Below are 14,555 nucleotides of genomic sequence, written 5' to 3'. Positions count from 1 at the left end.
ACTGCTTGCCTGTCTGGGTCACAGATTTCACTGTTAACATTTACACTAGAGGGATATCTCTCTATATAAATATTTAACCACATATATGATTAGTTCCTTAGAGTTGATTTGTAGCACTGGGATTACTGGATCAAAGGGTGTGAACAGTTTTTTCCCCTTCCCTTTAATCTTATTTTGATTATGGAAAATTTGAAAAATAAACAAAAGTAGAGAGGATAGTATAATATAATATACTAGTATACTCATCCCCTAGGTAGGTGTAAATATTTTTAAGATTCTTGAAAGAAATTGCCTAATTGATTTCTAGAACCAGAAATATAAATGCCAATTTACATGATACCAGCAGTATGTGTGAGTCCATATTCCCACCTTACAATATATACATATTTGCCAATTTAATAGGTGAAAGTAAAAATTATTTCTTTTAATTTGCTATTTGTTAATGACTAATGAGATTGCACATTTTAAAATGCATTTATTAACGTGCTATTGTGAGTCTTGGGGGAATATGAAAGTTTAAATTTTTAATTTAGTCACAACTGAGAAAAGTTCCTCTTTGCTTTTATGCTTTGAAAGCCCTTTACCATCTTGATATCTAGTAAAAATCAACCTGTGTTTTCTTCTTTCTTTGTACTTTTACTTTTAATCATTCTAACTTACTGAAAATGTACTGAAGTATACTTAAAAAGGTATATATCTGAGGCAAATTGTCTTATCCCTTCAAATCCAATTTTGAAACAGTGTTTGTTGAATAGTCTAGCCTTTCCCTTTTCATTTTTTATGTTCTGTTCTACTCTAAGTAGTTTGTATAGGTTATCTCTTTTGTTTTATTTATTATAATAAGCTTTTAAAACATCCTGAAATGGAATTTTTAGCAGCATATGTTTGAATTTTAAATAGTGTCTGTTATAGCAAATCAATACTCTCTCATGTTTGATTTACATATTTTCTTTTGTTTTGGTAAAGACTCACTTGGGTGACTGGTAAAGAGCCACTTACATACTATGACATGAATTTGTCAGCTCAGGACCATCAGACCTTTTTCACCTGTGACACAGACTTTTTACGTCCTTCAGACACAGGTATGTGTCGTCTCTGTTCGTGGGATAAGCAGTGGTCATGAAGATTATTTTTAAAGCTTTTTATAGTTATTTATTATAATATACAAAGTTATTTGACTTGGAGTTGTTTGCATTATTGATAAGAAAGCCAGATTAAATTGAAACTAATTATGATTGTAAACTAGGCTGTTACACTACTTTTCCTTCTTATAAAGAATTTATTTTATTAAAATATTGCTTCTACTATTACTTTAAAAAATCTTTCAGATAAAATGCAGCAACTGCTTATGCAGAGAAAAATGTACCCAGTTTGATCTGGAAAATTAACACCTGCAATTATACATACGAGAAAAGAGTAAGATAAAGTATAAACATTGGGGCATGGCATGTAGAGAAAAATGGGACATAATTTTATTCCAGTTATAAGTTAGAGATGCATTTAAAGTGGTGGAAGATCATAGAAATGTCTGTTTAATTCTCTCTAAGCTCTTCTCTATAGAAAAAATATTGAGACTCTTAAATGTACGGCTAGCTTTCTAATTTGAATGCCCTTTTCCTCCTTATCTATCCTTCTGCTTCTTTCTATCCTTCAGGCTCCAAATTAAAAGTCACATTCTCTAGAAAGTCTTCTCTGGGATCTTCTTTCTTCTCTGCAGTTCTACAGTGCTTAGTTCAAACCTCAGTGAAACAATTTTAACCACAAACAATTATTTGTTAATGTTCTTGTGTTGCTTTAATGCTTGTCCTCCCTAATAGGGTATGAAACTTTGGAAAGCAGGTACTATATTCCATCATCTTTGAATTCCTATCGTCTGGCACAGTGCCTGGCATACTGTAAATATTAATATTTATTATCTGATGAAAGTATGAATGAATGAGTGGTGTTGGTGTCACAGATGTCTTCAGCAATTTCACTAATAATAGTTAACACTTGTAAAGCACTTATTATGCACCAAGCATTGTTCTAAGAAATTTATATAAATGTACTAATCATCTTATGAGATAGGTACTATTATCAGCCTTATTTTAAAAATAAAGAACCAGTGGTAGCCCTAGCTGGTTTGGCTCAGTGGATAGAGTGTTGGACTGAAGGGTCTTGGGTTCGATTCTAATCAAGGGCACATGCCCGGTTGCAGGCTTGATCCCCAGTAGGGGTCATGCAAGAGGCAGCCAATCAATAATTCTCTCTCATCATTGATGTTTCTATCTCTTTCTCCCTCTCCCTTACTCTCTGAAATCAATTAAAAAAAAAAAAAAAAGAACCAGAGGTAAAGGGGAATCAAGTAACATGCCTAAGTCATCTAGCTATCTATAATAATAAAAGCATAATATGCTAATTAGACTGGACGTCCTTCCGGAGGAAGCCGAGGCTGCCATGGAAGCCCGAGTCCTGGGTGCCGGAGGGAAGCCAGTGCCGGCAGCTGGGGAAAGGAAGGCCTACTCTTGCACGAATTTTGTGCATCGGGCCTCTAGTTAAATGATAAAGCTAAGTTTCAAATTCAAGTCTAGCTCTTAACCACTAAACTACTGCCACATTGCCACTATTACTCATCACATCGACAGGCAGAAAAAGATCACCAATAACGAGGGTCTGAAAAATAGCCAATTTTCCAGCATTGAAGTGAGTTCATTGTGATATCTCTTTGCTGGATTAAATATACTAAGGATGGGTGATAGCAGGAAACCCTAGGATATTCAGTATTCTTACATTAAAGGGTTTAATTGTAAATAGTTGAAAAAGCAATTGCTTTATGTTTATATGCTTAATGTTTACATTAATGGCAAAAGTGTAGCAACCATGGCTGTCCACTAAAGCTGTTGTCCTAAAACATTTTTGTTCACATACCTCCTAAGAGAATTTTGAAAAACGATGTATCCCTTTTCACTTAAAAAAAGAAAAATCCACCGAAGGGTGTTTTTAGAGAGAGGAAGAATAAGACAGAGACAGGCAGAGAAAGAGAAACATCCATGTCAATCGGTTATCTCCTGTAGGGCATGGGCTCCAACCTGAAACCTAGGTATGTGCCCTGACTGGGAATCAAACCTGAAACCTTTAGGTGTATGGGATGATGCTTCAATGAACTGGGCCGCCTGGCCAGGGCTCCCTTCACATATCATAAGGTTAAATAATTGCAAAGAATATGGTTTTTGACGTATTATAAATATAAAAATTTGAAAATAAAACTAGAATATCCTATATTTAAATGTAATTCAAGAATGTTATGACTTGATACATACCATTATCTGTTGAAAAATACATGAATAAATACCCTTTAACAGTAGTAGATTTTATATAAGTCCTTTTTGTTCTGGAATTTATATCCATCCCAAGCTTCATATGATTTTAATAGGATAATTTTGTGCTTGAGAGTCTTTTATCACATATATGAGTTTTCCACAATAAATTTTTAGTATAAATAAAAAAATTAATTTTCTTTGACCATAAGGTTCTAAATGGTATTGTGTACTTTAATTATATTTTTGTCAAATCCTTGGAGCTCCATATTTGGCTCTTTCAACTTTGGAAAATGCCCTCCGTATAATTGAATTGGCTGGCTGAGTTCTCATTGTCAATCCTACTAACTAAATTAGACTTATTTTCTGACAAAGTCTGACTTCATTTGTCAATTCAGATAAACATATTAACATGCATCCCATGATAGCCACTCTTCTGAATTCAGATTATAAGATAGAAAGATAGAGTCTCAGAGTCTTGTAGCTTTGCCTAGACCTTATCTCGGCCAAAATAAGATTCTACTGCCTTTATTATTTCTTACTAATGCCCTCTTGGCCTTATTGTGAGGGGACCTTCCTGTAGGAGAATGCATTCTTTGATAGTAAGGGGAGTGGGATGCTGATAAATGGAACTGGGTAAACATTATCACTCCCTCCCTACTCTACTATATACTTGAATTCAGTGTATCCAAGGGCCAGAATAATGATGAGCTTCACTGTTAAAAAAATAAGTTAAAGGTGGAAACCCTATTATAGGTTCCTTGATTAAAAATGGCTACTCCCAAACCTGAACTTTAAATTGTCCCTTTGGCACCTGAAGATTTTTATACTGTAGAGCAATGCACCTTGGGAAGATTCAGGATAGGTGAGAAGTAAGACTTACTTTTACAAAGTAGGAGAAAGGAATATATCTTTTGGGGAGTTAGAAAGCGGATGTTGGGTAGGAATGGAAAACCTGCATGATGCATAGACCAATCAGAGGAACATTCTTTAGGTAGATTAGTTATAGGAAAGAGTCATATAAAGTTAAGGCTTTAGAAACTGGTTCTCTTAAAACCATGCATCTTGCTTTGGTCCTTGCACTTTGGTCCTCATGTACTTCTAGAGGTACACATAATCCCAGCTAAAGACCAAAATCAAGGACAGACTTTACCTGTGAATGCTAATCCAGAAATGGACTGTTGGTTCCATATTGATCTTTTCAGACAAATGTATATATATGTGTGATATGATAAATTTCTCTTGAATATTGTCATCAGAAATTACTACATTTGTAGATTTTGTTCTCATCCTGTTGATTTATCTAAAACAGAGAACAAACATATCCTCAAGGCCAGCCAATAGTGATTTTGGATAATTCATTTTCATGGTATTTTTTTTCCAACATTTAAAAACTAGGAGACAACATTAAAATTCAGATTTACACTTTAGAAATTTGGAAAATATGGCATACTTGGACCTACATTTCTACTTGGCATTAATCAGTTAGACCTGAGCTGTGATTCTTGTTTAGACAGTGCATATTTTTTAGTTCATTCATTTATGTTTTTGCCTAGCCTTTGTAGGCATTAATATTTGTGATTTCTGATCTTGAGATAAATGCTAGTGTCTTTTCTGTTTATTAGCATGTTAGAATATTATTTAAATTGAAAATAAATAAATTTGATTGAATTGCTAACTGCTTGTGTTATTTTTAAGCATATTGAGAGCTCTTAAAGTGGACAGGTGAATACTAAATCAGCATTTTGCTTTAAATTATTCCTTAACCTTTTCTTAGAAGGAAATACATATTTTTCTTCCTTTACTTTATTTCCCCTTTGACTTAGAACTGCATTGGTTGTGAAGAATAATATTGAGAGGCTGGATAGTGCAGTTGAAAACAAAAGAATAAGAAAAAATGCTTAAAGCTGGATTTGATGACCTTATTAGAAATAAAAGACATGTAAATGCAAATGAGATCATTTTCATGCATTAATAAAGACTGATATTATTCAGTGTTGGTAAGGAAGTAGGGAAACAATCACTCTTCTACACTGCCTGAAATAATGTAAACTAATGCAATTTTATTGGGAGGAATTTTGGAGTATAAATTCAGAATCTTTTAAAAGATGCATACATTTTAACCAACCATTCCACTTCTTGGTCGGCTATACAAAGGTAGATATTGAAATGTGTTTTCACAATATTTCTGTTTAGTAAAAAAAACTAGAGGCCCGGTGCAAAAAAATTGGATGTAATCTAATTGTCCATCAAAAGAGAATTGGTTAAATAAATTGAGATGTATTCTTAATATACTAGAATACCAAACCATTTAAAATGTTGGTAAAGAGCGCCATCACAGTATATTGAGCTCCATAGAGACAGTGTCAGGGCGGGTGCAGGCACTTGGCGACTGTGTGCTCCCTGAGGAAAAGTAATTAAACATGGGCAGTTCCTGGCCAGTGTGGCTCAGTTGGTTGGAGCATCGTCCGGTACACCAAAAGGTAGGGGTTCAATTCCCAGTCAGGACACATAGCCTGGTTGCGGGTTTGATCCCCAGTTGGGGTGCATGTGGGAGGCAGCCAGTTGATGTTTCTCTCTCATCTCTCTCTCTCTTCCTCCTTTCTCTCCCCCTCCTTCTCTCTCTCTTTTTCTCTCTCTCTCTCCCTCTCTCTAAATCAATTTAAAAAAATTTTTTTGAAAATGGGCAAAGGAGATCTAAGAAGCCAAGAGGCAAAATGTCTTCGTATGCCTTCTTTGTGCAAACCTGCCAGGAAGAGCACAAGGAGGAAGTGCCCAAGTACTTCAGTCAACTTCTTAGAGTTTTCTAAGAAGTGCTCAGAGAGGTGGAAGACCATGTCGGCTGAAGAGAAAGGAAAATTTGAAGACATGGCAAAGGTGGACAAGGCCTATTATGAAAGAGAAATGAAAACTTATATCCTTTCTAAAGGGGAAACAAAAAGGAAATCCAAGGACCCCAATGCACCCAAGAGGCCTCCTTCAGCCTTTTTCTTGTTTGTCCTGAGTATCGCTCCAAAATCAAAGGAGAGCATCCTGGCCTGTTTATTGGAGATGTTGCAAAGAAGCTGGGGAATATGAAATCACACTGCTGCAGATGACAAGCAGCCTTATGAAAAGAAGTCTGCTAAGCTGAAGGAGAACTACAAGAAGGGTATTACTGCATATCGAGCTAGAGAAGAGCCTGATGAGGCAAAAAAGGAAGTTGTTAAGACTAAAAAAGAAAAAAGCAAGAAAACGAAGATGAAGAGGAGGAGGAGGAAAAAGAAGAGGATGATGCTAAATAAGTTGGTTCTAGCGTAGTTTTCTTTTCTTGTCTTTAAAGCATTTAACCCGCCCCCCATACACAAATCACTCCTTCTGAAGAAAAAAATGGAAATGTAAGGCTGTGTAAGATTTGTGTCCCTTTTTTGTATAGTTAACACACTACCAAATGTGTTTTTAGACAGTCCTGTCCTGGTGATATTCTCAGTAGCCACTAACCTTGCTTGGTACAGTATGGAGGTGTAATTGCCATGGAAATTTAAAGCAGGTTCTTGTTGGTGCACAGCACAAATTATATATGGGGATGGTAATTTTTTCATCATCAGTTGTCTCTGATGCAGTTTATATGAAATAATTCTTGTTCTGTTAACTGAATACCATTCTGTAATTGCAAAAAAGTTGCAGCTGTTTTGTTGACATTCTGAATGCTTCTAAATAAATACATTTTTAAATTTAAAAATAAAATATTGGTAAAGATTCACAAAATTTGACTTGTATCATGTAACTTATAGAAGAGAACCCACCATCAAAAATGGCAAATCTAATATTATATTTAATTTTATGTTGTATTTTAATGTTTCAGTAAAATGCTATTTACCTGGTTATTATCAGATGGGTGCTAATGTGCATCAGTTTGTCAAGTTGAGGAAGCATTAGCTGTCAGCTAGCTGGTGACATGTTTGATATTAGAAATGTATTTTTGTTACACAAGTAGAATATACTGTCTTATTTTCTAAGCCAAGACTAATATTTTGTTTCCAAAGGAAAACTCACACATTTTCCACATTATTCTTTCTGGACAGTTGTGGGTTTTATTCCAAAAACAACATTTATAGATTCTCTATTTTTCTTATCAACTTTGAAATAGGCCAGATAGTTTCATGAATCTATTTTATTTGTTTAATTTTTAAGAAACTTTACTTAGTGTGAAATTTTCATTTGGTACTGTAAATGATAGCTGATATTGTTATTTCAGAGAGATTCTAATTCAGGCTTTTGTTGAGTCTTTGTAGAAACTGACATTTTCCTTAAATGTACTATATTCTAAATTAATCCCCCCCTTTGAATACAAAATGTAAATTCAGACATTCTTCCTAGATTGAATCATTGATTAGACAAAGACTTTATTTTTAACTGTTTTATATATTTCTAGCAGTTCCAAAGAACCTTTTCAAAATGATAAAGAGCTAGAATATTTCATATTGATTATAATATGTCACTCAAACTCAATTTTTATATGCATATAGTATGTAAATGTTCATGTATAATGTGATTAAATTGATTAAGTACCTTATCTGTTGTTATTAAAATTGACCAGAAAAATAGTATATTTCTTTTTATTATATGTGAAACTTCCAAATTTAATATAAATTTCTCATAAGGTTAATGTGAGCTAGCACCTCAATTTCTTGTTTCTTACATTTAAGAACATGTTATTTAAGTCTTTGTTTACTCTCCTAGCTCATTCTTCATGTGTTTTGCATAAGATTATTTATGTTTACATCTCATCTACTTTTTGAAATATTTTTCCTACAGTTATGCAGAAGGCATGGAGGGAAAGAAATCCTTTATCTCGAATTAAAGCAGCCTACCAAGCTTTAGAATTAAACAATGAGTAAGTTTGAAATATATGGAAAATAAATTTGTTTTGAAGGAAACTCAGGCAAATGATTTAATGTTTTCTTTTGTCTGTTTCTTAGATACTTGGAGTCATTAGCAATCCCCTGTCTCTTTTTGCATACTAGAGACAAAATTTGCCATGTTCATCGATATGTATTTTGCTTCCGAAAGTAAACTTATCTATGCATTGAATAGAAATTATGCTAGCAATACTTTTAAAATGGAGAGTGCTGATCTAATTGGTGATAATACTTGATATTAAAGAGTACTAAAATACTATGCCACTTGTTTCAATTTTGTTTTTCGTTTAAATCATTCATTTAAAGCATTCATTCAGCCCTGCGAACTTTAGTTACTAATGGGATGGGAAGCAAGAGATGGGGATTCAAGATAAGTAAAATGTAGCTCTAACTTAATTTTTTTTCATGTTAACAAGCATTTTTTTTATAGCTCTTTGTATTAACTTTATATTTTGAAAAGACAAAATGTAAAATCAGAAGTCAACTTAATATTTAAATGAGACAGATCAATGTGTGTTAATCTAATACTAAAATATGGCCCCAGTTGGGATTAATCAGGGTATACTTCCTGAATAATGTGAAATTAGCATTGTCCCCTGTGTTCCTCCTCCTTCCCTCTCTCCCCAGATATATTATCCTTATTACGAAGAGCTTCCCAAAGCAGAAGAAAAATGGTAGTATAGGGAATTCCAAAAGCAGTAAATCAACTTTATTGAAACGCTGGAAACTAATCAAAACTTTATAGCAACTTGGAGAATGCTTAATCAATTGAAAAAAAAAACACAGTTGAATTTCTGGAAGAGAGCTTTGTAATGTTTCAACTTACACTGGCCCCATCCCCTACTCCCTAGTTCAGTGGCACCCTTGGAAACAACAGTCCAAATCCTGGTAATAGGTTCCTACTTCCAGAAGAAGTAGAATGGACCTAATTCTCAAAGAATTGTGGTTGTTTATTTGAAGGACCAGCCCAAGGGACTTGCCTTTCTTTAGGATAATTTGGAACTCACCCTGTACTGACACAACTACATTGGGGGGAGGGGCATTTGTTAAAACATTTAAAGGCAAATACACTAGTTCCTGCTGCCTGGGGCAAGGGATAAAAGTTGGGGCAAAAAATAGACAAATTAAAGCTTTGGAGGAAAGCTGGGGAATGAGATACTTTGGAAATAGAGATTTTGAAAAGCTACCACATATTCCTGAAAATCTCAAAGGCTGCACACCTGCCCAAGGTACATGCTTAAGAAGACCCTAAGCTCTCATGTTTGTCTAATTCTCAGCTTCTGTACAAACAGAAAGTGAAGGCTAAGGCAGAATTATAAACTGGCTGATTGAATGTTGAAGGTGTGCCCCAACACACACACACACACACACACACACACACACACACACACAAACACACACAAAGCCATCTGCAAAGACTTGTTTTTGGTTCCAGGTGTTTAAGGCAATCTTTATGAAATTTACTGGCTGCCCACTAAGCTGAAGGAGTACTGCCATCTTAACAATATTGGTCACACATGATAGAGAATACGAACTTTACAAAATAAGTCAGGAAGTCACTAAAGAAACAACTACAATAAGCAGTAACAACAAACTTTGGGGAGGAGAAGAAATCTGATTTTTAGAGTTTCCAGATTATAATATTCAAAATTCCCAGTTTTCAAGAACAAATTACAAGACATGCAAAAGAAACAAAATATGCCCCATACACAGAAAAGAAAGGAAATAAATAGAAATTGTCCTTGAGGAAGCCCAGACTTTGTACTTTCTAGACAGAGTCTTTAAATAAACTTTTATTTTTTAAAATGTGTTCTTAATTGATTTTAGAGAGAGACGTAGAAAGAGAGAGAAACATTGATGTGAGAAACACCAATCGATCGCCTTCCACATGCATCCTAACTGGAGATTAAACCACAACTTGTATATGTGCCCTGCCTGACAATCAGACTGGCATCCTTACAGTGCATAGGAGAATGCTCAACTGACTGAGCCACACCAGCCAGGTCTCAATCAACTATTTTAAACATGCTCAAAAAGGTAAAGGAAGCCATGTACAAAGAATTAAAGGAAAATAGGAGAATTATGCCTCACCATTAAAAAGTAGGTAGAAAGAGATAGAAATAAGTAAAAGGAACTAAATAGAAATTCTAGAGTTGAAAAATATCACCAAAATAAAAATTTTTCTATATGAATACAGCAACAGATTTGAGCAGGCAGAAAAAAATCAGTAAACTGGATTTAGATCAATTAAGATTACCTAGTCTGAGGAGAAATAAAAATAAAGGAATGAAGAAAATGAACAGAACCTAAGAAACCTTTGGTACACTATTGAGCATACCAATCTATCACTATTCACAGATGACATAATACATGCAGGATATTGTAAAGAATACACACACACACACACACACACACACAAATTATCAGAGCTAATAAATGACATCAACAAAGTTGCAAGGGACAAGATCAACACATAAAAATAAGTTGTATTTCTATATACTAGCAACGAACTATCTGAAAAGGAAAATAAGAAAACAATTCCATTTATAATAGCGTAAGAAATATTAAAATACTTAAGAAGTTTAGCTCAGCTGGTGTGGCTCTGGTTGAGAATGGACCTATAAACCAGGAGGTCATGGTTCCATTCCCAGTCAGGGCACATGTCAGGGTTGCAGCCTCAATCCCCAGTGAGGCGCAGCCGATCAGTGATTCTCATCACTGATGTTTCTATCTCTCTCCCTCTCCTTTCCTCTCTGAAATCAATTAAAAAAAAAAAAAGTTTAACCAAGGAGGTAGAAGACTTGTACACTAAAAACTAAAAAGTATTGTTGAAAGAAGTTAAAGAAGACCTAAATAAATGGAAAGACATCCCATGTTCATGGATTGAAGACTTAATATTGTTAAGATGGCAGTACTCCTCCAGTTGATCTACAAATTCAATGTAATTTCAATCAAAATGTCAGTTGCTATTTTTTGCAGAAAGGACAAGCTGATTATAAAATTCACTTAGAATTGCAAGAGATCTCAAATAGCCAAAACAGTCTTGTAAAAGAAGAATAAAGTTAGAGGACTTACTTCCTGATTTCAAAACTTACTATGAAGCTAAAATAATTAATTCATAAGGATAGACAGATTAATTTAATCCAATGTAATGAAGAAGTCTCTGTTGATTAGTGAAGTTATTATATGCTTCAAATTAAGGTATTAGTTGAAGGATGCTGAAATGGTATGATTTACATCTTCCAAATGAAAGATCTGTCTTGTCCCCAATGAAAAAATTTTTAAAAAAATATGTTTTAATTGATTTTAGAGAGGAAGGAAGAGGGAGAGAGAGAGAAACACCAATAGATTGATCAATTGGTTGCCTTCTGCGTGCCGCCTTACTGGGGATCAAGCCCACAACCTGGGCATGTGCCCTGACCTGGAATCAAACCCACGACTTCTTGGTGCATGGGATGATGCTCAACCAAATGAGCCATACCAGCCAGGGCTTGTCCCCAATTTTTTGTTGCTATCTTGCCATCACTTTTGTTCCATGCTCACCTTGTACTTTTATTAATAATTTCTCCCCTATTGTAATGCAAATCATATATGTAACATTAAATTTTCTGGTAGCCACATTTAAAAAGTAAAAAAATATATTCAGTTAACTTGAATAATATATTTTATTTAGCTACATTCAACATATTAATATGTTTTAAAATATATTCAACATTAAAAATAAATTGTTAATTAGCCGAAACCGGTTTGGCTCAGTGGATAGAGCGTCGGCCTGTGGACTCAAGGGTCCCAGGTTCGATTCCGGTCAGGGGCATGTACCTGGGTTGCTGGCACATCCCCAGTAGGAGATGTGCAGGAGGCAGCTGGTCGATGTTTCTCTCTCATCGATGTTTCTAACTCTCTATCTCTCTCCCTTCCTCTCTGTAAAAAATCAATAAAATATATTAAAAAAAAAAAAAAAAAAAAAAAAAAAAATAAATTGTTAATTAAGTATTTTATATTCTTTTAAGTCTTCAAAATTCAGTGTGCGTTTTACACTGACCATACACTGACTGGTGTGCATCTCAGTTTGGACTAGGCACATTTCAAGTGCTCAGTAACTACATGAGGCCAGTGACCATAATACTGGACAATCTATGCTTACATAATCAGAACTAGGATGTCTCTAGAAGAGAAATGAACTAGTTATTTCTGGGAATAGAAAGGAAACTTTCTGTTTCTCTTTCTTTTTGTCCTCAAACAAGTTATTTTATTAGCCAGCTTTTGACTTAAAGGCTATAAAGAGAAATCTGTGTTTCGGTGGGGTGAAGAAAAGGGAAACTTGGAGTCAGCATGGGTGTGACAGGTGAGAGGAGGACTGGAGGAGGAAAGGCGAGGCTGCAGATCAAGGGATGTTTTGTTGCAGTGCCATTGTTGATAAAGCCGAGAGAGGATGGGGCAGCACAAAGAGGAAATAACAGTGTAGTGAAAAAAGTCTAGTCCTGGAATATGTTTTTGATTGGAATTGGAAAGGTGCCTAATTGGCCATGTGATATTCTTGTCAAACATCACACTTTCCTATACCTCCATTATCCACTTGATGGATATTACAAAGTACATAGTGACTAAGAGCAGGCATGACCACTAGAGTACATAGTCCCTTGAATAACTGTTAGATAATTCTTTATATATCTTTTCTCCCCTCTTCCACAAAAGGAAAATACAGGATAACATCAGAATGAATATAGAAGTAAAAGAAAGTAAAGGGAGGGAAAGAAAGATAGGAAAGGAAAAAATGTGCAAATAAGACATTAAGACTATACCAGTATGCCCCTAATAAATTAAAATATTGATGGAAGTTGTTTTTATTCTTCAAGAGTTGGAAAATGTAGGGAAAGGCAGGGAAATATAACAAAGAACAAAGGGACATACCCAAGAGATATACTTGCTTTACTGTTTTACTTAAAATTGTCTTGCTTGCTTTCTCCATAGCTGTGCCTCTGCATATATTCTACTGGCTGAGGAAGAAGCAACAACTATTGTTGATGTTGAAAAGTTATTTAAGCAGGCACTTAAGGCAGGAGAAACGATTTATAAGCGGTCGCAGCAGTGTCAGCACCAAAGTCCTCAGCATGAAGCCCAACTGAGTAAGCAAATAAGAACGAATTTTTACCTGTTTTTTTACTTCCTGCAATTGGCTCTTTTATGTTTAAAACACAAAACAACAATAATAAACTTAATACTTTTATGTTTAAAACACAAAACAACAATAATAAACAATAATAAACTTAATACTTTTCCTAAGTGATAATCTATTCATAATATCTACAAGCCAGAAAGACTAAAGTACATATTGGCTAGAGAATGCTTGTGGAAGGGAACAGATCTGCTCTTGTTATTGAAAGATGTGCTGCTCTAAGACTTAATAGTAATTTATTTCATGTGAGAATTGGGCTGGTCATTGGAGAACACAACTTAGGACCACGAGAGCCTTCTAGTAATGACAAGCAGCTATTACCTTTATCCTTACCTTACCCCAAGCAATCGTAGGGGAACATCAATTAGTTTGCTCTTCAGACTATATGTATCTCTATATAGTGCCAGGGAGTGGCCCCTTTAGCACAAAAACCAGCCATACTTGGCATGGATTCTTTCTGTGGTTGATTTTTCTCTGTTGTGTTTGAGATCTTATGAGCCATAGCAACTGAGGTCCTTTCTTTCTCCTTACAGAGATACTCTCCCAATTATGATTGAGACACTTTTACCAAAGATGTTAGAATCTGTAGTACTGCTGCTTCCTGCTTTTTTTGTGTGGCCAGAGAGTTTTAGTTTCATGATTTTGGCAGATAGTGGGCCATAAATTGACATATGTGTACATAATGCATTATCTGCTAGCAGTTAAGTTCTAAATCTTTTATTTGTGGAAATTAAAATTTGGTTTACGTTTTCTCTCTAACTAAATATTGATGTATACAGTATATTTCATTAATGCTTGTTATAAAACACAACTGTGAGAATATATAATTTTGCAGTCTGGAACTAATGAAACTGAATTTATAAAAAAAGTTTAGCCGTTTGTCCTTGTATCATCTCAAATATGGTTGAGATAGTTACAGAACTATTAGTTTGCTCTTTCTAGAAATAGTTTTATAGTTTATTAGTTAGTATCTATTGAGCAAAAGTTTGCACTAGCCAATGGGAATTTTGTCTTTAAAATCTTTATTCAGTTAAAACAATAAATAATGTTAAAATAATAGATTGTTTATGCAGAAATGTAAAATAATAGGTTAATGTTACTTCTCCCTATTGTATGTGTTTCTTTTATATTAATATTAACATGCATTTGTCAAGTATACACAGATTACTTTCTATATTCTCA

At 34.5% G+C, this 14,555-nt stretch overlaps 1 protein-coding gene and 1 pseudogene across 8 annotated transcripts in view; both read left to right on the top strand.

Annotated features, from left to right (window-relative positions):
* The window catches only part of ST7L (suppression of tumorigenicity 7 like), a 136,893-nt gene that overhangs the window by 11,211 nt on the left and 111,127 nt on the right, over positions 1 to 14,555 (top strand). For all 8 annotated transcript variants that reach the window (XM_070397362.1, XM_070397365.1, XM_070397368.1 and 5 more), the window contains 3 exons: positions 967 to 1,082; positions 8,094 to 8,172; positions 13,169 to 13,323. In XM_070397362.1, the coding sequence (XP_070253463.1) occupies positions 967 to 1,082; positions 8,094 to 8,172; positions 13,169 to 13,323 (350 nt within the window). The remainder of the gene's footprint in view (positions 1 to 966; positions 1,083 to 8,093; positions 8,173 to 13,168; positions 13,324 to 14,555) is intronic.
* LOC138996285 (high mobility group protein B1 pseudogene) lies at positions 6,014 to 7,803 on the top strand (annotated as a pseudogene).

Source organism: Myotis yumanensis, unplaced genomic scaffold, assembly GCF_028538775.1.
Source record: "Myotis yumanensis isolate MYYU_CA2020_CCGP unplaced genomic scaffold, mMyoYum1.0.hap1 SCAF_17, whole genome shotgun sequence".
Lineage (NCBI taxonomy): Eukaryota > Metazoa > Chordata > Mammalia > Chiroptera > Vespertilionidae > Myotis > Myotis yumanensis.
Note: the sequence above shows the minus strand (reverse complement) of the source record. Positions and strands in the feature narration are given on the sequence as shown.